Below are 17,755 nucleotides of genomic sequence, written 5' to 3' on the forward strand. Positions count from 1 at the left end.
TTCATGTATAATAGGATAGCTTTTACATCGGAATTTAGAATTTAGAGTATAGCTCACTTGTAACTGGCTATATGGTTTGTCATTTACGTTCAATAAAAACGCGCGTGCGCCTTGCACCAATCTGAGATACCTTCGGACATCAGAATTGCACAGGGCTAGTGCTCAATGGTAAGAGTGAATTTTCTTATCACGGTCATATTTTTCTTGATTGTGTTCGTACGAAGTGATCTGTGACGCGTGAAAAATGGATGAATTTACTTGAACATCCTCGGCTTGTTTTGCGTAAGATTGGTGCTCGAAGATATATATTGAAACAATCAAAGAGACGAAAAAGGAAATGGAATGAAAGAGTGACTGGAGATTTAACGTTGTCACATTACTTTTGAGAAGGTTTTATATATATATTTGTTTAATTTAATTTATTACAATTTAATTTATTGTTGTATTTTTTGATTAAATGCTCCTTTTGTGATATTTCCTTAATATATTATGATAATACTTATATTTTTATTTTTTATTTTATTTGTTTATGTTTAAGTTTAGATACAAATATATACATATTTAAAAATATAAAATATACCAATTTATTATTTAAAAAATTATTTTGCTCTTTTTAGTATAATTTTTATAAAACTTGTTACATGTTTATCAATTATTTAGCTTAGTTAGAAAAACGTTTAAAAAAAAGTTTATGTTTTGATAAAAATAGCTTGCAAAATAGATTAGAGATAATTTCTAAAATAATGATATTAATAATTATCAATAATTTAGTTATATAAAACATATTTAGGCGGTCCATAATTTGTATCGATTAAAAAATTTAGACTGGAATTTTATTTATAATTTTATATGTTGTATAATACAGAAAACATTTGTAGAATTAAAATACATAACACAAAACGTCACAAACATATATAAAATATATAAAATTATATCAAAACATACAGCATGTAAAATCATAAATAGAGTTGCATTTTGAAATCTGACGTATTAATTAAGATTGTTTAAAGTTTTTAATTGATGTTGCACATAATATCTGATAATTAACATTATAGCATTATGTTTAAAATAGAGTTTATATTTTATTATTATAAAAAATTATTTTTTACTTCCGATATTTTCTATTTTTTTATACATTTCAAACATTGTTTCTTTTTGTATTATAAAATTATTTAAAATATTACAAAGGTGTATGTACAAAATATTGTAATAATATTGTAATAATATATTCGTAATAATATATTCGATAATAAATTCAAATTCTTCTCTTTATATTATTTTTTAAAATTTATATTATTACTTTTGTCATAAATCAAAATATTTTAATTCAGCTTTGTTACTTTACGAATTTACAGATGAGAGCATTGGACACAATTATGAATTCAACTTGCGCTTACTGTACACTTGAACCACCCCCCGACATCCTTCACATACCTCCGCCACCATTCCCGGCTATTCTTCAACAAAGTTCTGATTTTTATCCGAGCTCTGATATTCTGCCATTCCCACCGCATTTAAATGACAGTCCTTGCAAGCATTTCTGTGACCGACGCTCCGAAGGAGTTCAATATATAGAAATGCCTCAACAAGGTTGGTAAAAAAACATCTATTTACATGAAAAACTTAATTGATTTAATATATATTTAAATTTTTATTAAATCATTTTATATAAACGCATTAATACGGATAATCATAAATTATTTTATACTTTATTAACTATATTTTATTACTTTTTGAAAATTTTATATCTAAATTTAGATATATATATATAATATATATAAATTTTTAGGGACTGTCTTTGACGATACATGGCTTCTGATTCTAATATCATCATGTGTTGGTGTCATTTTTATTGGTATAGTGCTTGCGACGTTGCTCTTAAAATGCAAATTGTAAGTATTTTTTTATTTTATTGAAAAATTAATCTAAAAAAAATGATATATCAGTAAATGTAATTCAGACTAGCAATTAAATAGCAAGTATAAATTATAAATATGAATCATAATTTATCTTTAAAACTTTTATGTTTGTTTGAAAGACATTGAAAATAAATTATATTGTTTACGTCTTTTATAATTGTAATATTGAAAGAAAATCGCGCGCGCGCACGGATAAACAAAAATACATATACATATATCTGCAATAAATTAAAAAAGCCAAATCATTTTATTCTTACATCAATCGCAATGTTATTTAATAACAAAATAATATCAGTCACAAATCAAATTTGAAGTAATTGAATAATCTAACTCCGTAAACTCTTATGTCATTCAATTTTGCATAAAAAGTGTGAAATGAAACGAGCAATGAATATAATAGCAACAGGAACGGCAAAGGCGGGGTGATTTCCATGCCAAATGCAACCTCCAATATGCAGACGAAAAATGGTAGGCTCCAGAACGAGGCGGTGCTCTACCCTTGCGCGGCAGATACCATGCAAGATAGTCGAGTTATGTGGGCTACCCTTACCCCACGCGGAACCACAAGACATTATTTGGAGGAGCATACGTACGAAACCATCGGGGGTGGGCAGTTCCATAAACGCGCCTGTACGACTACACCAACCGAACATGTAAAACTCAAGGCAATCTAACAATATGTTTATTGTTATTACACAATTGTCTGTTTCGTGCGTAAAAAATTCTTTTGTGAGGCCTTTTATTCATAAACATGCTTACTTTTTTTTCTAAATCTTTAATTTAGATTTTAATTTAGAGTTCATTTTCCCTGACAAAGACATCAGAATAAATTTTTAAATAATTTTGAAGTCGCAATTGAGATAAAATTAAATATAGTTAACAATGAATGAAAGTATGAACATTTATCTGTCTGTTTGTACCATATTGACATTTCTTTTTTTTTAATGAAAATCGCCCTTCATTCTCAGTTGTTTAAGAACCATTGGTCTGTTAATATTTTAATAAGGAACGTCTCAAATATATATTTGTTTGTCAGATATCCAACTAAAGATAATTCATTTCGTGTAAAACATATGTGAATATAAACTAATGCTTTTCTAGACGTATGCCGATCCACCAGCTATTAGTCCAGTGCAAAATCGTCCAAAGGATGACAAAGCTTTTGATAACACTGCTTTCGTAGATTATGAAGAACCATTGTCTATCAAGACTGAATATTATCAGCTCAACGATGTTCTGGAACCGAATGAATCCGGTAATATAGCTTGATTGATACAACGATGCATTTTAAGAGCACAATTGATTTTTCTAAAATATGTCTTTTCAAAATATGTCTTTTCGGATGTTCTTTAATTAACGTCACATAAAAATTTTCTAACGCAATTCTTAGTACACACAATGGATTGATTCGTGTCCTATGTATTTCTTTTTTTTAATACTAGCAGTATACTTGGCTATATTTATTATTTTGTAAAAATATAAGTACACTTGTTGAAATAATTTTGATTTAAGTTTTAAAATTTGAATCTATACATCGATACTATCATACATTTTATGTTATTTTAACTACAATATATAGAAATATTTGTAATGTTTTTTAATTTTATTTTGTAATTAAAAACACGTAATATGTCAAATAGTTTGATTTTATAATTTTAAAATATATAAATAGGCATACAATGAATTTTTATAAGAAAAAAAATTTTATTGTATATGTTCGCGCATTTTAGAGAGAGTCATAATGAAATCTCATATGATTTTAGGGATACTTACGATTCAGAGAGGAACTCTTCGTCCGCGCGTGAGTTCCCCGACGAGAATCGAGCATCCGAACTTACCCCCGTTAAACCTTCATCCGCACAAGCGCGCATCTCGCAAGGGTTCCGGTGCCCAGCACACCTCGGACACGCTGTTGAGGAGCAGCATCACATCGTCCACTTACATACCGACCATATAAGCGTCCTCTTATCATCATGTTTTTTCCAGGGTTTTGTCGATAAAAGCCCAAATTACGCCGTGCACCTTTTACATCCTCGTTAATATCATCGTATCTAGTCATTGTAAGCACGCTGACCGCCAAGTAAAATAACGATATAATCGTGAGACGTAATTCTTTTTTATCGATTGATATAACTTGTGATTGTGATTGTGTAGAAACGGTAGATTGTAGACTTAATAAAACAAATAATATATATGTTACATTTGCATCTTACGAAATAAAACTATGCATAGCAAAAGATGATTCTTGTTTCCGTTTATCTCAATGAATTACCCATTCCATTTTCAGGAAACTGATGTTACTTGTTATCATTTCGATAAAGATGTCATTTTGATGTCAAAATCATGATAAATAACGTTAGCTTGTTTCTTGAGATTATTTTTATTATATATTTACATTTATTCATTTTGTACATGAATTTTTATTAATCTTTGTAGAATTTTTCTTTTTAGTACCATGAATTCGTTGATTTGGAAAGAAATTTAGCTTCCCGTCGAAAATTATCGATACAAACATAAAAAAAATTATCGATACGTTGAAAGGGAGAAAAGAGTGTTCCGTGTACAGTTTCAATACTTTATTCATATAATTTCGTAGTTACGGCATTATTCCTAAGTATTTACAACGTCTCCAATTTCAGGAGAATTTTGTAATGCGTCAGTGCGCACGCAATACTGTACTCACTGTGTGTGATGTAATGTGATGTGTGTATGTGTACGTGTGTGTATCTGCGTACTTTTCTTTCTTTTTAACAAGATTAACGCGAAAATGCACCCTCGAAGCTGATGAAAACACTATTTCATTAACCGATACGGTGAATTCAGCTCGTTCCTATTTCTTCCCTTTTTTTCCCGCGAAAAGACATTCAAACGTCTTGTAGCAATAAATTATACAGATTAAACACTATTGCTCTCCGATCGTTGCATTCGTATAAATAAGATCGTAAATATAAAAATAGTCGTTTCACTCAGCTCCGTTTGTCTTTGAAACTCATATACCGGGTGAAATAATAACGGTAATCGATCTCTCGCGAGGCGTAGCTTAGGATATACATCGCTTAAGAACGCGAACGCCAACGAAACGTGACCCCTTCGCCTTGATGTGTAAAAAATCTAACTGCATCGCATGCGCCTATTTCGTATATATTTAACGTTTTATCTATATTTCACGGTAACCTGGGACAGAACGGCTGATTCCGATTTCCTACCACCATAGGATCGTGTTAGCGCAATAAGGCCTGTCCTTACAAAGAATCAACAAGCTACAAGGTAATGTGATTACAGGGATGAAATTTGTTAGAGAAATAAAAGTATTTCCTTAATATATAAATAAGTTCTAATGAGAATCAAGAAATCAAACAATATTAAAACCGGCATATTCTCGATAATTTTGATTCCTGATGTCGCAGATACACAAGAAAGAAACTTGCATCTCACCTATTATTCGCAAATAGACACGAAGACACAGTCATAACACCGTGCGTCTGTAGTAGCCGAATCTGAACTCAAGATTGTTTACCCGTTTCTAATTCCTGCTCGATTCTAAATATCGTATACGATTTCTCCTAGCAAACATCAATTAACAGTAACGTAACTATTAATTTAATTTTTCACTCAACAATATAAATATTATGTGTTACATATAACTATTCTACGTTATGTTACAGTTATATTGTTAAACTGATAATTCTCCAACAATATAATTATAATAAAACATAACTATTATATTATAGCTATGAGTTATTGTTAGTTAATGTTTGCTGGACTGTAATCCTTCTCTTGTAGTAATTCGTAGCCTCGATTTGCACAACACGATCCACTCGACAGCGGATTTCTCTCGGCGGATTAGCCTCTTGCATATGTCTCTTTACTATACATACACATGTCATATGAAATTCTCAATTAGCTGACAACAAAAGTGTGTCCGCTTCAATGCAATTTCATTCTCTACACTTCTCTCTTAGCTCGCTCTCCTTCCGTTTCCATTTCGCTCACGAATGTAGTTTACTATCTAACTATAGTGCATTTATATACGACTGTACAATGTAAAATATAATTCCATCTAGCTATAGCAACTCTAGATACAGCTGTGAGTGAGCGTTTATTTCTTATCGTTCTTCACCTTATTTCAAGTATTATGTGTCCATTAAACAGCGGTGACATTCGGCAACTTTTATCATATCATAAATAAATATGCACTTCTGTAATGATGTCTCGGTTTACTTATCAAATGTTGCAACAATTTGTTTAGGATTATGTTCAAAGTATCATTCCCATTGAGACCATCATTCGTATTCTTTTTAAAACTATTTCCAAAAAATCCGGAATATGTGCGATAAAAACATAATTTTATTTGTAACTACAAAAGCAATTTTTACAGTAGTCCCTCTTTTTTATACATAATAAGAATAATTCTTTGAAACTTTATAGTAGCGATTGCATATTACAACTTGTTGTAACATTTAATATACGAAGAGAGTTTTGAAATGCATATTTGTTTTATCAGATGAAGACTATAGCAAAGTTAAGATTACAAAATTCGCGATTAATTCTCAGATGCGATCTGATACCTCCGGGTTTTTTTCTTATGATTTTAATCGTTTTTTATTACGATTGTAATCGTAATAATTTCAACTCTTGCCATATTACGGCGGATAATCGATAGTTTATGTGAAGCGTTCGCTAGAGTCAATATTCGAGCAATTTGTCCGAATATTTTCGTAATTTTATAATTTCAATATGACAAACAATGCACACACAATACGTGTAACATAAATAATATCACTATCAATGATTGTATTGATAGCAAAAAATTTATGCGAATAACAATATAATAATAGTTATTATTATGTTAATAACAAATATTTTAATTAAAATAATATTAACTATATCTTATAATTATCACGACATCTCTTCATACAATTTCTTCTTGATTATTATACAGAATTTCTAATTTGTTATCAATTCTATTATAAATAATTACTTTTTATAAATAATCAAATTGCATTATATTTTTTAATTTAATAGAAATTTATAAATTACAATTTCCTAATTATTAGATTTCTATCTTTGATTTTAGATGCAATTGTTACATCTCTTATTTAAATCAAGATTTATTTATCTATCTTTCATTTTCGTTTTAATTTAAAAATATTTAAAAAAAATATCTTACCCATTTCATCTTTACAAAACAAATCGTCAAATTTAGATAAAAACTTCACTTTTATTTATGTTTAGAGTAAAATAAATAGAAATTAATATATATCCAATTATGAACGAACCCGACTGCTCCAGTGCTTATTCGCGATACGCTTTTAAGTTCGACATAGTATATAAGTTAATAGTTAGAGTAACACTGCTCACTAAATATATTTTTATAGAAGTTAATTTAGTTTAGTATAAACGTTAGTTGTCAGTACATCGAAGGATATGCAGATAGAGAGAATCAGAGGGCAGTGATAACAATATGTCTAGAGTTTCTTGTCGATAAAGAGCGTTTTCTCTTAAGGAAAAAAGAGAGCAGATAGAAGAAAGATTTTTTTAACCATCTCACGAAAGTTATGTCCGTTAGTATAGGAAACAGTATATAGTCCAATTTTCATTTCGCAAGAAGTATCGGTCACCTGAAGATCAATCGATTATATTAAAGAAAAGCGCGCACGCGTGAGATTGAAGAAATTTTCTTTTTACACGAAATATCGTTGTTATCGATTAAACGTTGGTATCGTTAAAACTGCCCATACACGCAAGATTCAACCACATAAATATATACAAAATTCACACACCGATTTGCTTATCCATAAATGACCTTTGGGCGAGATGAGACAAGGGGGTTGGAGATTGGGAGAGTGAACGATTGCAAGTCTAGCGAAGACGAGAGAGTTAAGATTTATTGTGTCTTGTTAATAAGCGTAAAAACGATCCACGCAAAATGCGGATCGCGGTGATTGAGAGTGACACTTTTTTCTTGCCTCAGTGATAGATCCGAGCTTTTGTGCGATTAAAGAAGCTTTTTTGAAGCGTCAGCTTGCAATATTATGTAGTGAGTATTGCCATTGAAATGTATCGGTGTCATAATCTTATTGAAGATTAACTTACTCGTCGAAAAAATCAGATCTACTTCAAAAGCCTGATTAATAAAATTCTCAATGGATTGTACATCTGTAGATTGTACACCTGTAGAGCTAAAGCAGAACAACTATCATTTGATAGAGAGTATTTGATAGAGAGATTAAACTCTCGGAAAAATCGCAATCAGCAAACACCTATCGCTGCTAATAGACAGTAATCGATTAATCCCGATTGTTCGCATTAATTGTTCTTCCCTGAGGATTGTTACTTCGAAATACGTGCGTATCGACTTGTTATCTGCTATTTTATCGCAAAGAGAAACGGCGAATAAGCTATAGATATAGAGAAAGAGAGAAAGAGAAAGATATAGAGAACCACTGATATTTAGCAACCGATTTCAAGATCTTGTAGAACATTGTGATCTAAAGAAGGACGATTCGTTCGTAGGAAGAGTGCATTACAGAAGGAGGACTTACAAAATATTCGAGAACACTTTATAACAATCGGACGTTTTTCTTTCACCTTCGATTAATCGCCGAGAGACAATCTCGACCAGTGATGGGCAAAGTACTATTTCCATCCTCAAATATTAGAGATAGCTCGCTCATCGTTTATCAATCTATCGCACTATTCTGTCAATAAAAAATCTTGGGGATACTATAAGAAAATAGTGATTTTTTTATATTCTTTTCTTATACGAAAACATAAAAAAGTATCTTTTCAACAAATTTCTTGAAATGATCAGTACGTTAAGAATTATATGTTTTGCAGAAGTCAACAAATCTTTCTTATAAAAGATTTGGAGATGAGAATTACAGGAACTGTAGACCTTCATGTATAACTGAAAATCCGTATCCACTCTTAAATATCTTTTACTCCAATATAACTCTGTAATGTATTAGGCAACAATTGAATAATTATTTATATGTTTCTCAGGCAAGCGTGCAGAAAATTGTGAGAAATATTTAGGAGATGTACATATATTCGTCTCTTTTGGAACGTCCCCTAGTATTTTACTTTAGTATTTTACTCATCCCTGGCGTAAAGGTGCGTTTGAACGACAATTTGCACACACTCTCTTCCATCCTATTCGCCCATTGAAGATCTGTCCTTTTTCAGTAGTACTTCTTTACGCTTTCCGTAATTGAAACGGAAGTACAGGCGTGAAAAATATCGAAAAGAACAGGATCTTCTATGTATGTGGAGAGTTGTCACGAACGCTCGAGAGTTGGGCGGTGCAACACTTCGAAAATTAAATGTGTTGCCACGCTTGAGATTAACTTGAATGCTAAGCCCCGTTCATTATTTATTGCTTCTTTATTTGCGATAAAAATGTTGCCTTGTGGCTTGTTATTATATTTATTACTATTAACCATGTTAATTGCCAATCGCGTTAATAGAAATCAATTTTACCTCGAAACAATTAAGTACATATAGCAATTACGAGAAAGTAAAGATAAACGTGAATTTTTTTTTCTAAGACAGCTATTGCTGTGAATTTATATAATTTAAATGGAAATTAAATTAAATTAATAATAAAATTAATAATAAATTAATAATTAAATTAAATGAATAAAGAACTAATTAATTTTTCTTTTGAAAATTTTTTTTAGTTTCTTTTAATAACTCGATAACAGTATATTAATTTAATTAATTGTGTGAAAATTATAAATTAATAATATCATAAACTATATCACGTCTTGGAAATTTGTGTCATTAATATCTCCGCTGAATTATAAATTATTTTTCTGTTTTCTGTGAACTAAGTATTTTCACTGTATTAGAGATCAATGTCAATTGATCTATGTTAATAACAATAATAATTACATCTCTGTTTTATATAAGAGCAAGATATTTCTTTTATAAATTATTTTTTTAAGCATTGCTGCTAATATAATTAATCAACTATGTTAATACAACCTAGCATAGGGGAATAATAAATTATCTTTCGGTCCTTAACATATCTGATTTGATCTTAGTTTCACAGAATAGGTTTTAAAAAATCTTTATTATCGCCAACTATATCAACGATTAACCTTGTTAATAGTAATACTAAGTTAACAACATACAGCTATATATACAGGATATATCAAAGTACCGCTAGTCCTCGTCTATAAATTCCCGTATCCACCAATTTGGAATCTTGGCGTCTTCGTTAAGAGAGATGACATTATATTTTCGAGAAATTTATTAAAGAGTTTATAGCCGAGAAGAAACAATGCGCGATACCCAGGTTGACCTGTATAAAAACGAGCGTATCGTGAATCTCAGTTAGGAGGAGACGATGCAATTTCGTAGAAACGACTCGATGCACTTGCGACGCATCGTGCAATCACGCTCGATGTCATTATACGACTCGATCAAATATTATCTAACTCGTACTGGCAATAATGCATTCACACACCCTGTATTTATGTATAAGCATATTTGCGTATATGCTATATAAATCATTCATCAAGTTTATCCTTCCTCTCGGATTACTTACAGATACTTTCCATATGTATAAGAGCCACTTACGTACAATCTCGCGTGAAACAGAATTCGAGTGTGCAATTTACATGAGGAATATCGTGAGCATGTTAATTCGCACTTAACAATATGTAAACTACATTAAAATTTGCATTAAAGATATTGTCTCTAAAGTAACTAATTTCAACTTTATATGTAGAGTGAGTAATATATTATTTCCAAAATATAATCATATCTATTTATAAAAATTGCTATCTTAAACAAATTTCGTAATAATCTCTTTTTTATAAAATTAATAAAAACAACTTTTCAAGTGGTGAATTCTATTTTTTTAATAAAATTATTTCTTGAAAATATAATATTTTGCAATTTTATATATTTTTATGTTAAAAGTATGCAAAGATTATAATCAATAAAACCAATATTTCTCATTTATAAATAATAAAAAATATAAATATTCTTGATAAATTTATTTAACATTCCTCATTAAATTATTTCACACTCAAATCTTTCGAGAATGGAACTCTTAGGTATATGTGTCATGTATTTTTTGCTCAAAACAGACTGTAATAAAATCTATTTAATTAGTCAAACAATTTATACACGCATAACATAATTGATAAGTATATGTGTGTCATATATATTATCTGTCGCTTTTCTATACAATAATGAATGTATAAATAGGATAGAATACACAATCATCACGATGCTTTCATTCCTAACATTTCACTTCCAACATCTATTCTTATAAACAGCACATCGAGAGTAGAATAGAACCATTTAAAATTTGGCTATCACAAGATATTATGTGTATAAACAATGTTTGAAAATACCTTCACTATATATCAAAGAATTAACAAAATTTATTTAGAGATATCAAATTTTATATCTCGTAATTTATCAATATTCACAGACATAAATATGTTTATTATACAAAACGTTATAATTAAATAATATATTTTTTCTTAGATAAAATATAATTCATGATGAACTAAAACAAAGAATTTTATTTCTCGTGTACATATTTTTATATTTTAAATAAAATCTGCACAAATATATCTATATTTTTTATTAAATTAATAAATTAAATAAATAAATATTATAATATAAAATTATTAATTTTTTCATACCTATACAACATCAATAAAATTTTACAATAATAAACATTATGGTTAAATATTATGAAACATTTATGCACAATTCTTTTAGTTTTACTTAAAATATCGTCTCTTATTTAAAAGATTATACAAATCACTCTCGGACATTTTATTATCTAGCTTTTAATGATATATGAATGAATAGATAATTTAGCTCTATAAAGTAAAGATTGTACATAAATTCAAAACTAATATATTCACACGTACTTGAGAATGATTTAATATCGCGTTCACTGAGAGGATGTTGGAAGTAAAATTTGTAAAACAATAAAAATAGCCTGTCTACGTCAGTGCAAGTTGCTGCCTAAGATTCGTCCGAATCAATCACTGCTAATCATCTTCAACATTTCTTTTCTTTTTAATTAATTCCTACGATTAATTCCATCTTTGCATTCATTTTTCCTCTTCGTTCCTCGTGGGAAAATCATTCTAAATCAATGCCTTAACTTTTCGCTTCGGAATCGACAAATCAATTTGCCATTATTATAGCAAAAAATCGAGCAGCGCCAGCAAGCGTTATTTATAAAAACGTAACTTGAAAAAATTCACGACAAATGAATAGGAAGAAAAATTATTTTGAAAGGTTTGCAATTGATGCTCGATTCCTGCCACATGTTTAAATTTTGCCAAGATTTCGCATCAAGGAAACAAGAGGATTAGCGCTAGATCATTGATCAGTACCTCACGACTCGTTGGCTCTCTTTGCGAGAGCGAGCAGTTCGACGGACCTTCCTAAGTGCGATCGATTTCATTTCAATTCGCCTTAGAATTAAAGAGAAATTTTATATATTTCCGCGGTACCATAGTCTCATCATGTTTTTCTCAAACAATTTTTCCACCTAGATATACCACCTATTAATCCCGATCTTAAAGTTCTTAGAAAATGTACTTTATCAAGATTAAGATCGCTGATCGTTTCTCGCTGAACGTTTCGATCCTTTTCGCACAGAAGATTTTGCAAAAAGATTTTTATTTAACTGCTATCTTTTATTACACCGCTTTTTTCGTAATCACGAGAATTTTCTAAACGTGCCTTTCTTCATCACTGATAATGGAAAGATCATTTTCGCACGCGCAACTATGTCGTATTCACTATTGATCAGAGGCACCCTCATGAATATTGTTCATTGCAACTCTCTCAGCGAATACTCGATATTTTTCGTATATATTTGAGATAGATCTTTGGAATCTCAATAATCGCATTGGATCAGACCCGTTTAATATTTAGCAGAGTATCTTCTATGAGAATGCTCTGATCAGCGAGTACATTTTCTTTGTACACCTGTACGAGAGTCATAAGAGACTATGTGTTCATTTATTCTTCTCTGCTTCTTTCAATTCTCGATCCTTTCCAGCGACGAAAAATGACGTGCACGTTCTTTGGCCAAGTTCTTGGCCATACTCCTTATACGTAAATCTCAAGCACAAGGCAATGTCCTGCTCAGTATGTGGATATCCCCCCTTTACACGTACCACTCTTTAATGTCTATTAGTTCTCGTTTCTTGTTGCTTTTGCTACCGTTGGCGCCGTTTTTCAAGGCGCCATTGAAGGGCTGGCCGGAGCCAGCAGCGCCTAACAGAGCCGCGTTTGGATCCTGGCAGAACGTCTTTGTTTCATCCACCTTATAACTCGTTTCTGGCCGATTCTTAAATTTGAGGATTATCAATATGATCAAGACTATCGCTATCAATGCGGCGGCTATAATGCCGATTATAAGCGCGGCATTCTCTGCCGCTTCGGATGTGATCCGCTTATTGTTGTTGTTCTTGGGCGGAGTGGGCATCGGTGGATACACCGGCGGTGGAGGTGGCGGTGGTGGCTCCGTCATTTCCGTCGTGGTCGTCTGCGTTGTCACGGTTGTCGATCGATGCGTTACGACGCTGCTGCAAAGCGTAAGCAACAATTAAATGTTAAATTTTAATTGTTATTCAACATTATTTATTTATGAACGAACTATAGTTTTCGCGAATTTTGTAACTTTTTACCGAAGGATGATTACAGTACGTGGTATGTATATTTGCTAGTAATATTTCTCTCGTTTAAACACGCAACAGAATGAATGTTTGCAAGTAAATTACTCAATTCAATTTAATTACTCAATTAAATTAAATCGTTGCAAAAATACTGATTAAAAATCGTGAAAGTATAATAGTTTCGAATTTTTAGATTGAGATATATATTGATTTATTACTATATATATATATATATATATATAAATATAAAAGAGGTAAATTGATTCTATTAGTTATATCTCGTTAATCATGCCAGTAATATGAAAGACTTTTCTAATATTCGATGCCAAAGGGAAGCTTTTAAATTATTCTATGAATTCAGTAAATATCTGTCATTAATTGATCAAGAAATAATTTATACCGTACGTTCTACATGTTTTAACGTGATTATAATAGATGAATATTATGGTGATTCTAAGAACGCGAAAAATGTATAGTAATCATCTCCCGTAACGACTAATCGATATGCATAAACAATTATGAATGATTATTCGATTATCCGACATCTCTGCTGACAGACGCACGCACCTGCTATGGCTGGTCTCGAGGTCTGTGGTTGACACGTTGTATTGGACGGAGACGGTGACGACGTCGCGACCCAACGTTGTCGACGACGGCGACGTCGTCTGGGTGCTAATATGGCTCGTCGAGTACTCGCGGGGCGTCGTGTACGTTACCGAGCTGATATCTGTGACAGAAAGCAAGAGGGTGAAAAAAAATGTGCGTTAGAAGGTTGCTTTGCCTCGTTCCATCGCGCGGAGGGGATGATATGGGAGAAAGGTGGAAGAGGAAAAGTGGAGGAAAAGCAGGGAGTAGGGTATGGAAGAGAAAGGGATGGGTTGCGAAACGTGCGGAGGCGACAATATTTACGCGTGCGTAGGCCGGCAAATATTCACGCGTGCGTAAGCAGAAACATTACGAACCGAATGATCTCGAGAGCATCAGGAAGGTATCACATAATATTATACATATGTATGCATTCAAAAGAAATGTCCATAAAGTGATACGCTAACTTATTTACCCAGTTAATTTTTGACAAAATTACTATTTTACACGTTCACGTCTCGCGTTTATACACGTAGTCATGAAGTCATTCACGGATGTTGGTCAAGCTTTTAGAATGAAGAGCGAACATTCCAAGCAGGGGTAGTAATTAAGTCTCTCTCTCTCTCTCTCTCTCTCTCTCTCTCTAATTTCAGTATATACAGTAAAATATTTCATGGTCTTTTTTAAAATTTGATAATAAGTCTATTGTGAAATTAAAATGACTATTTTAATAAGTTATCGCTTGTACTATATGTTTGTACTATACGTTTTACTTTATGTTATATTATGCTACTAGCAACGGAGAAACTTTATAAACAAATACATTTTGTATTATTTTAGATATAAGGATGTAAGGATTTCTTGGAATTTAAATATATTGTAAAGTTTTATCCTTGGATGTAATTATTAAGGATTTTAACAAACACAAAGCGGCACTATATTTTAGTAAACATACTATTTTACGATTGCGCACTAAAATTTTAAATTATTCCGATAGACATGCGTACAAAAAATGTAATGAAGAATTCTCTATGAAAGCTTCACGTTATGTATACGAGAGAATATTTCGAAGATATTTTTATATGATTTTATACGTTCGGATAAAATTAAGAACACAATATCCAATTTGACGTTGTAACTCGACGAGGCAAATGTTATTACTGAAAGGAATGTCGCCCCCGGCAACAGGGTAGTGCTATTTTCATGGCAGGCGATGGTTGGTGCGCGCGTCACAAAAAGTCATGAACATGAGGAAGACGCCCACATCGTATTTCCGTTACAGAGGATTCTTTATATGTATGTATATAAAGCCGATGACCGAGAACGATAAGATCGATCGATGCTCGTTCACGCGAGATTTTATATGGCAACTTTTCTATAATTATATATATGTGTATATATACATAATATATACATCATATATATACATTGTATATAATATTAAGTTATACATCTATATATCACATAAATTATAGATATTAATTTTTTAATAATATCAATTTAAAGTGAATCAGAAATTCTTTAGAATGCAACATGTATAAAATTGCATTTTGCAACTTTTTGCTGAAAGAAAGGTATTAAGAATTATTAGACGGAACAATGTTCTTGGAATACGGACCGGTGACCGAGGTGACAAAAATTTCTTCTGTCGTTCTGGGATCGCCGGAGCCCTCTTCGCAATCTTCCTCGTCATCGCAGGTTGGACGCTCTTGAATATTTTCTTTGTGCAGCTTCGGCCTCAATGTCGTTGGCAATCGTGTAGGCGCCACGTACACTGGTGTGATGATGTCATCTGAAAATAGAAGCGGCGCAATTGTTTAAACGAACGATATTGATTACATTAGAGGAGATAATCAAAATATATAGACATATAGAATAAAAAGAGTAATTACATTCGCAATAAAATCTTGTATTCTGCACCATAAAAGTAATTGCAAATATAAATTTCTTATGTGGTTTTATCGAATAATAATTGAAGATAATATTTATTAACTGAAACTTGCATCATTAAATTATAAACCATTCAAAAATAAATTATAATGATGTTTTAAAGTATAATTCAAACTATAACTCTTCCGAGAAATTCGGTGTAATTGGATCGCATAGAAATTTCACGGTATATGTATACATCGCGTCGTGTTACAGAGTGACCGGATATGACGTTTGGCCATCATCCACAGTTATTGCGTCTCATTAACGTGACGATGTTAATTTAGTTTTTAGTTAGTCGGAGAAGATTTTGGAGCGGGACTTCAGTCCGTCGTAAGAGGTTTGCTGGAAGGAGAGAGGAGGAAGCTGTCAGGCTTTATCTCTACCAGTCAGCGATCCTAAATATGTAAATGAATCGAAGATACAACCGGGCGAACATGAAGACGAAAAGGTGGCCATGCCATGCGATACGTGCGATGCGTGTTGAGTGTGTATGTGATGCGTGAGCGAACGGGGACGTCCTTCCTCTCATGTGCGTGCTGAGAGAAAAGTCAATATCAACGATAGCCTAAGAGCAATTTTGCATACTATTTGCAGAAGTTAATTAATTAAGAACATTCATTGCCTATTCTAATTTTAATTAACTGCTTCAAATTAACTTTTAATTAACTGCTTCTTTCTACATTTCATAGGAAAAATTATATCGTTAAAAAGTTATTTTATTAATTTTGTAAAATATAAGCTGTACTTTTTGAAATTCAAAGGATTTAAAAACATGTTTTCTAGTTAATTATGATTTAATGGATGAATAAACGCGGTCTGTTTAATGAAAAATTGTACAATTTTGTACGAATCGATTTAATTTGTATTAATAATTATCTCTTTGTTTCATGAAAGTGACAATTTTTTAATTATTATTTTCTCTTATTTGTTATACATGTGATTGGAAATATTACATTTTATAGAAATATTTCAAATACTAACTTTTCTCGAATATACCTAATATATAGAAAAAATAAGGAAATATAAATGTCTAAACTTTTAAACAATTTTTGTAACTCATCGAAAAGATTTGGAGATTTTTCTTAAAGAATTAAAATTAATTAAAAGATTAATTACAGGATCAAAATTTCTTTCGTGATAAAACAAATTTTGTTGACATTACGAATAATAATAAACAAAAAAAATGTTGGTAAGTGCCGTCAACAGACGACAGTGCCTACCATTACATGTGTTATTCCATCCTTGTCTAGGGGAGTGCTAAACATCTCTCCTTTCCTACAACACAGTGGAGGGACGATATCCGTTCTCTTATATATGGAGTGACTGGTTCGCGAGCGCTTTCGAGAAAGTAGATTTTTTGCAAATAACTCTTAATCTAACAATCCTTTTGCAAAACCGTAAAGGAAAATTTTGTTGCAAATATCACGAAGTACCTTGCAATACAATTTTATCTATGTACAAATGAATTCAACAAATAGCTATATTTATATGTTACATACAAAGTTTTAATAAATACATTTTATTATAATAAGTTATAATAAAAATCATATTTATTTTCGTTGTAACTTTTAGAATTCAATTTTTATTTCATGCTAGATTTAATTCTTGGATAAATCGAAACATAATGTTTACGTATATATATATATATAT

The 17,755-nt window shown here is 31.2% G+C and overlaps 2 protein-coding genes across 2 annotated transcripts in view; one reads left to right on the forward strand and one right to left on the reverse strand.

Moving 5' to 3' along the window:
• Positions 1–248: 248 nt before the first annotated feature.
• On the forward strand, positions 249–4,161 carry LOC105618216. Its single transcript, XM_012199757.1, is given in 6 exon segments — positions 249–407; positions 1,356–1,590; positions 1,790–1,892; positions 2,320–2,584; positions 3,021–3,174; positions 3,683–4,161. Coding segments are annotated over 6 exon segments (1,110 nt in total). The 3' UTR covers positions 3,877–4,161.
• An 8,916-nt stretch (positions 4,162–13,077) lies between these two features.
• The window catches only part of LOC105618399 (neurexin-1), a 224,183-nt gene continuing 219,505 nt past the window's right edge, over positions 13,078–17,755 (reverse strand). Inside the window, exons 23-25 of the mRNA XM_012199942.1 lie at positions 15,792–15,965; positions 14,156–14,315; positions 13,078–13,498 (exon numbers count right to left, since the gene is read on the reverse strand). Of these exons, the coding sequence (XP_012055332.1) occupies positions 13,078–13,498; positions 14,156–14,315; positions 15,792–15,965 (755 nt within the window). The remainder of the gene's footprint in view (positions 13,499–14,155; positions 14,316–15,791; positions 15,966–17,755) is intronic.

This window comes from Atta cephalotes (assembly GCF_000143395.1).
Source record: "Atta cephalotes unplaced genomic scaffold scaffold00016, whole genome shotgun sequence".
Lineage (NCBI taxonomy): Eukaryota > Metazoa > Arthropoda > Insecta > Hymenoptera > Formicidae > Atta > Atta cephalotes.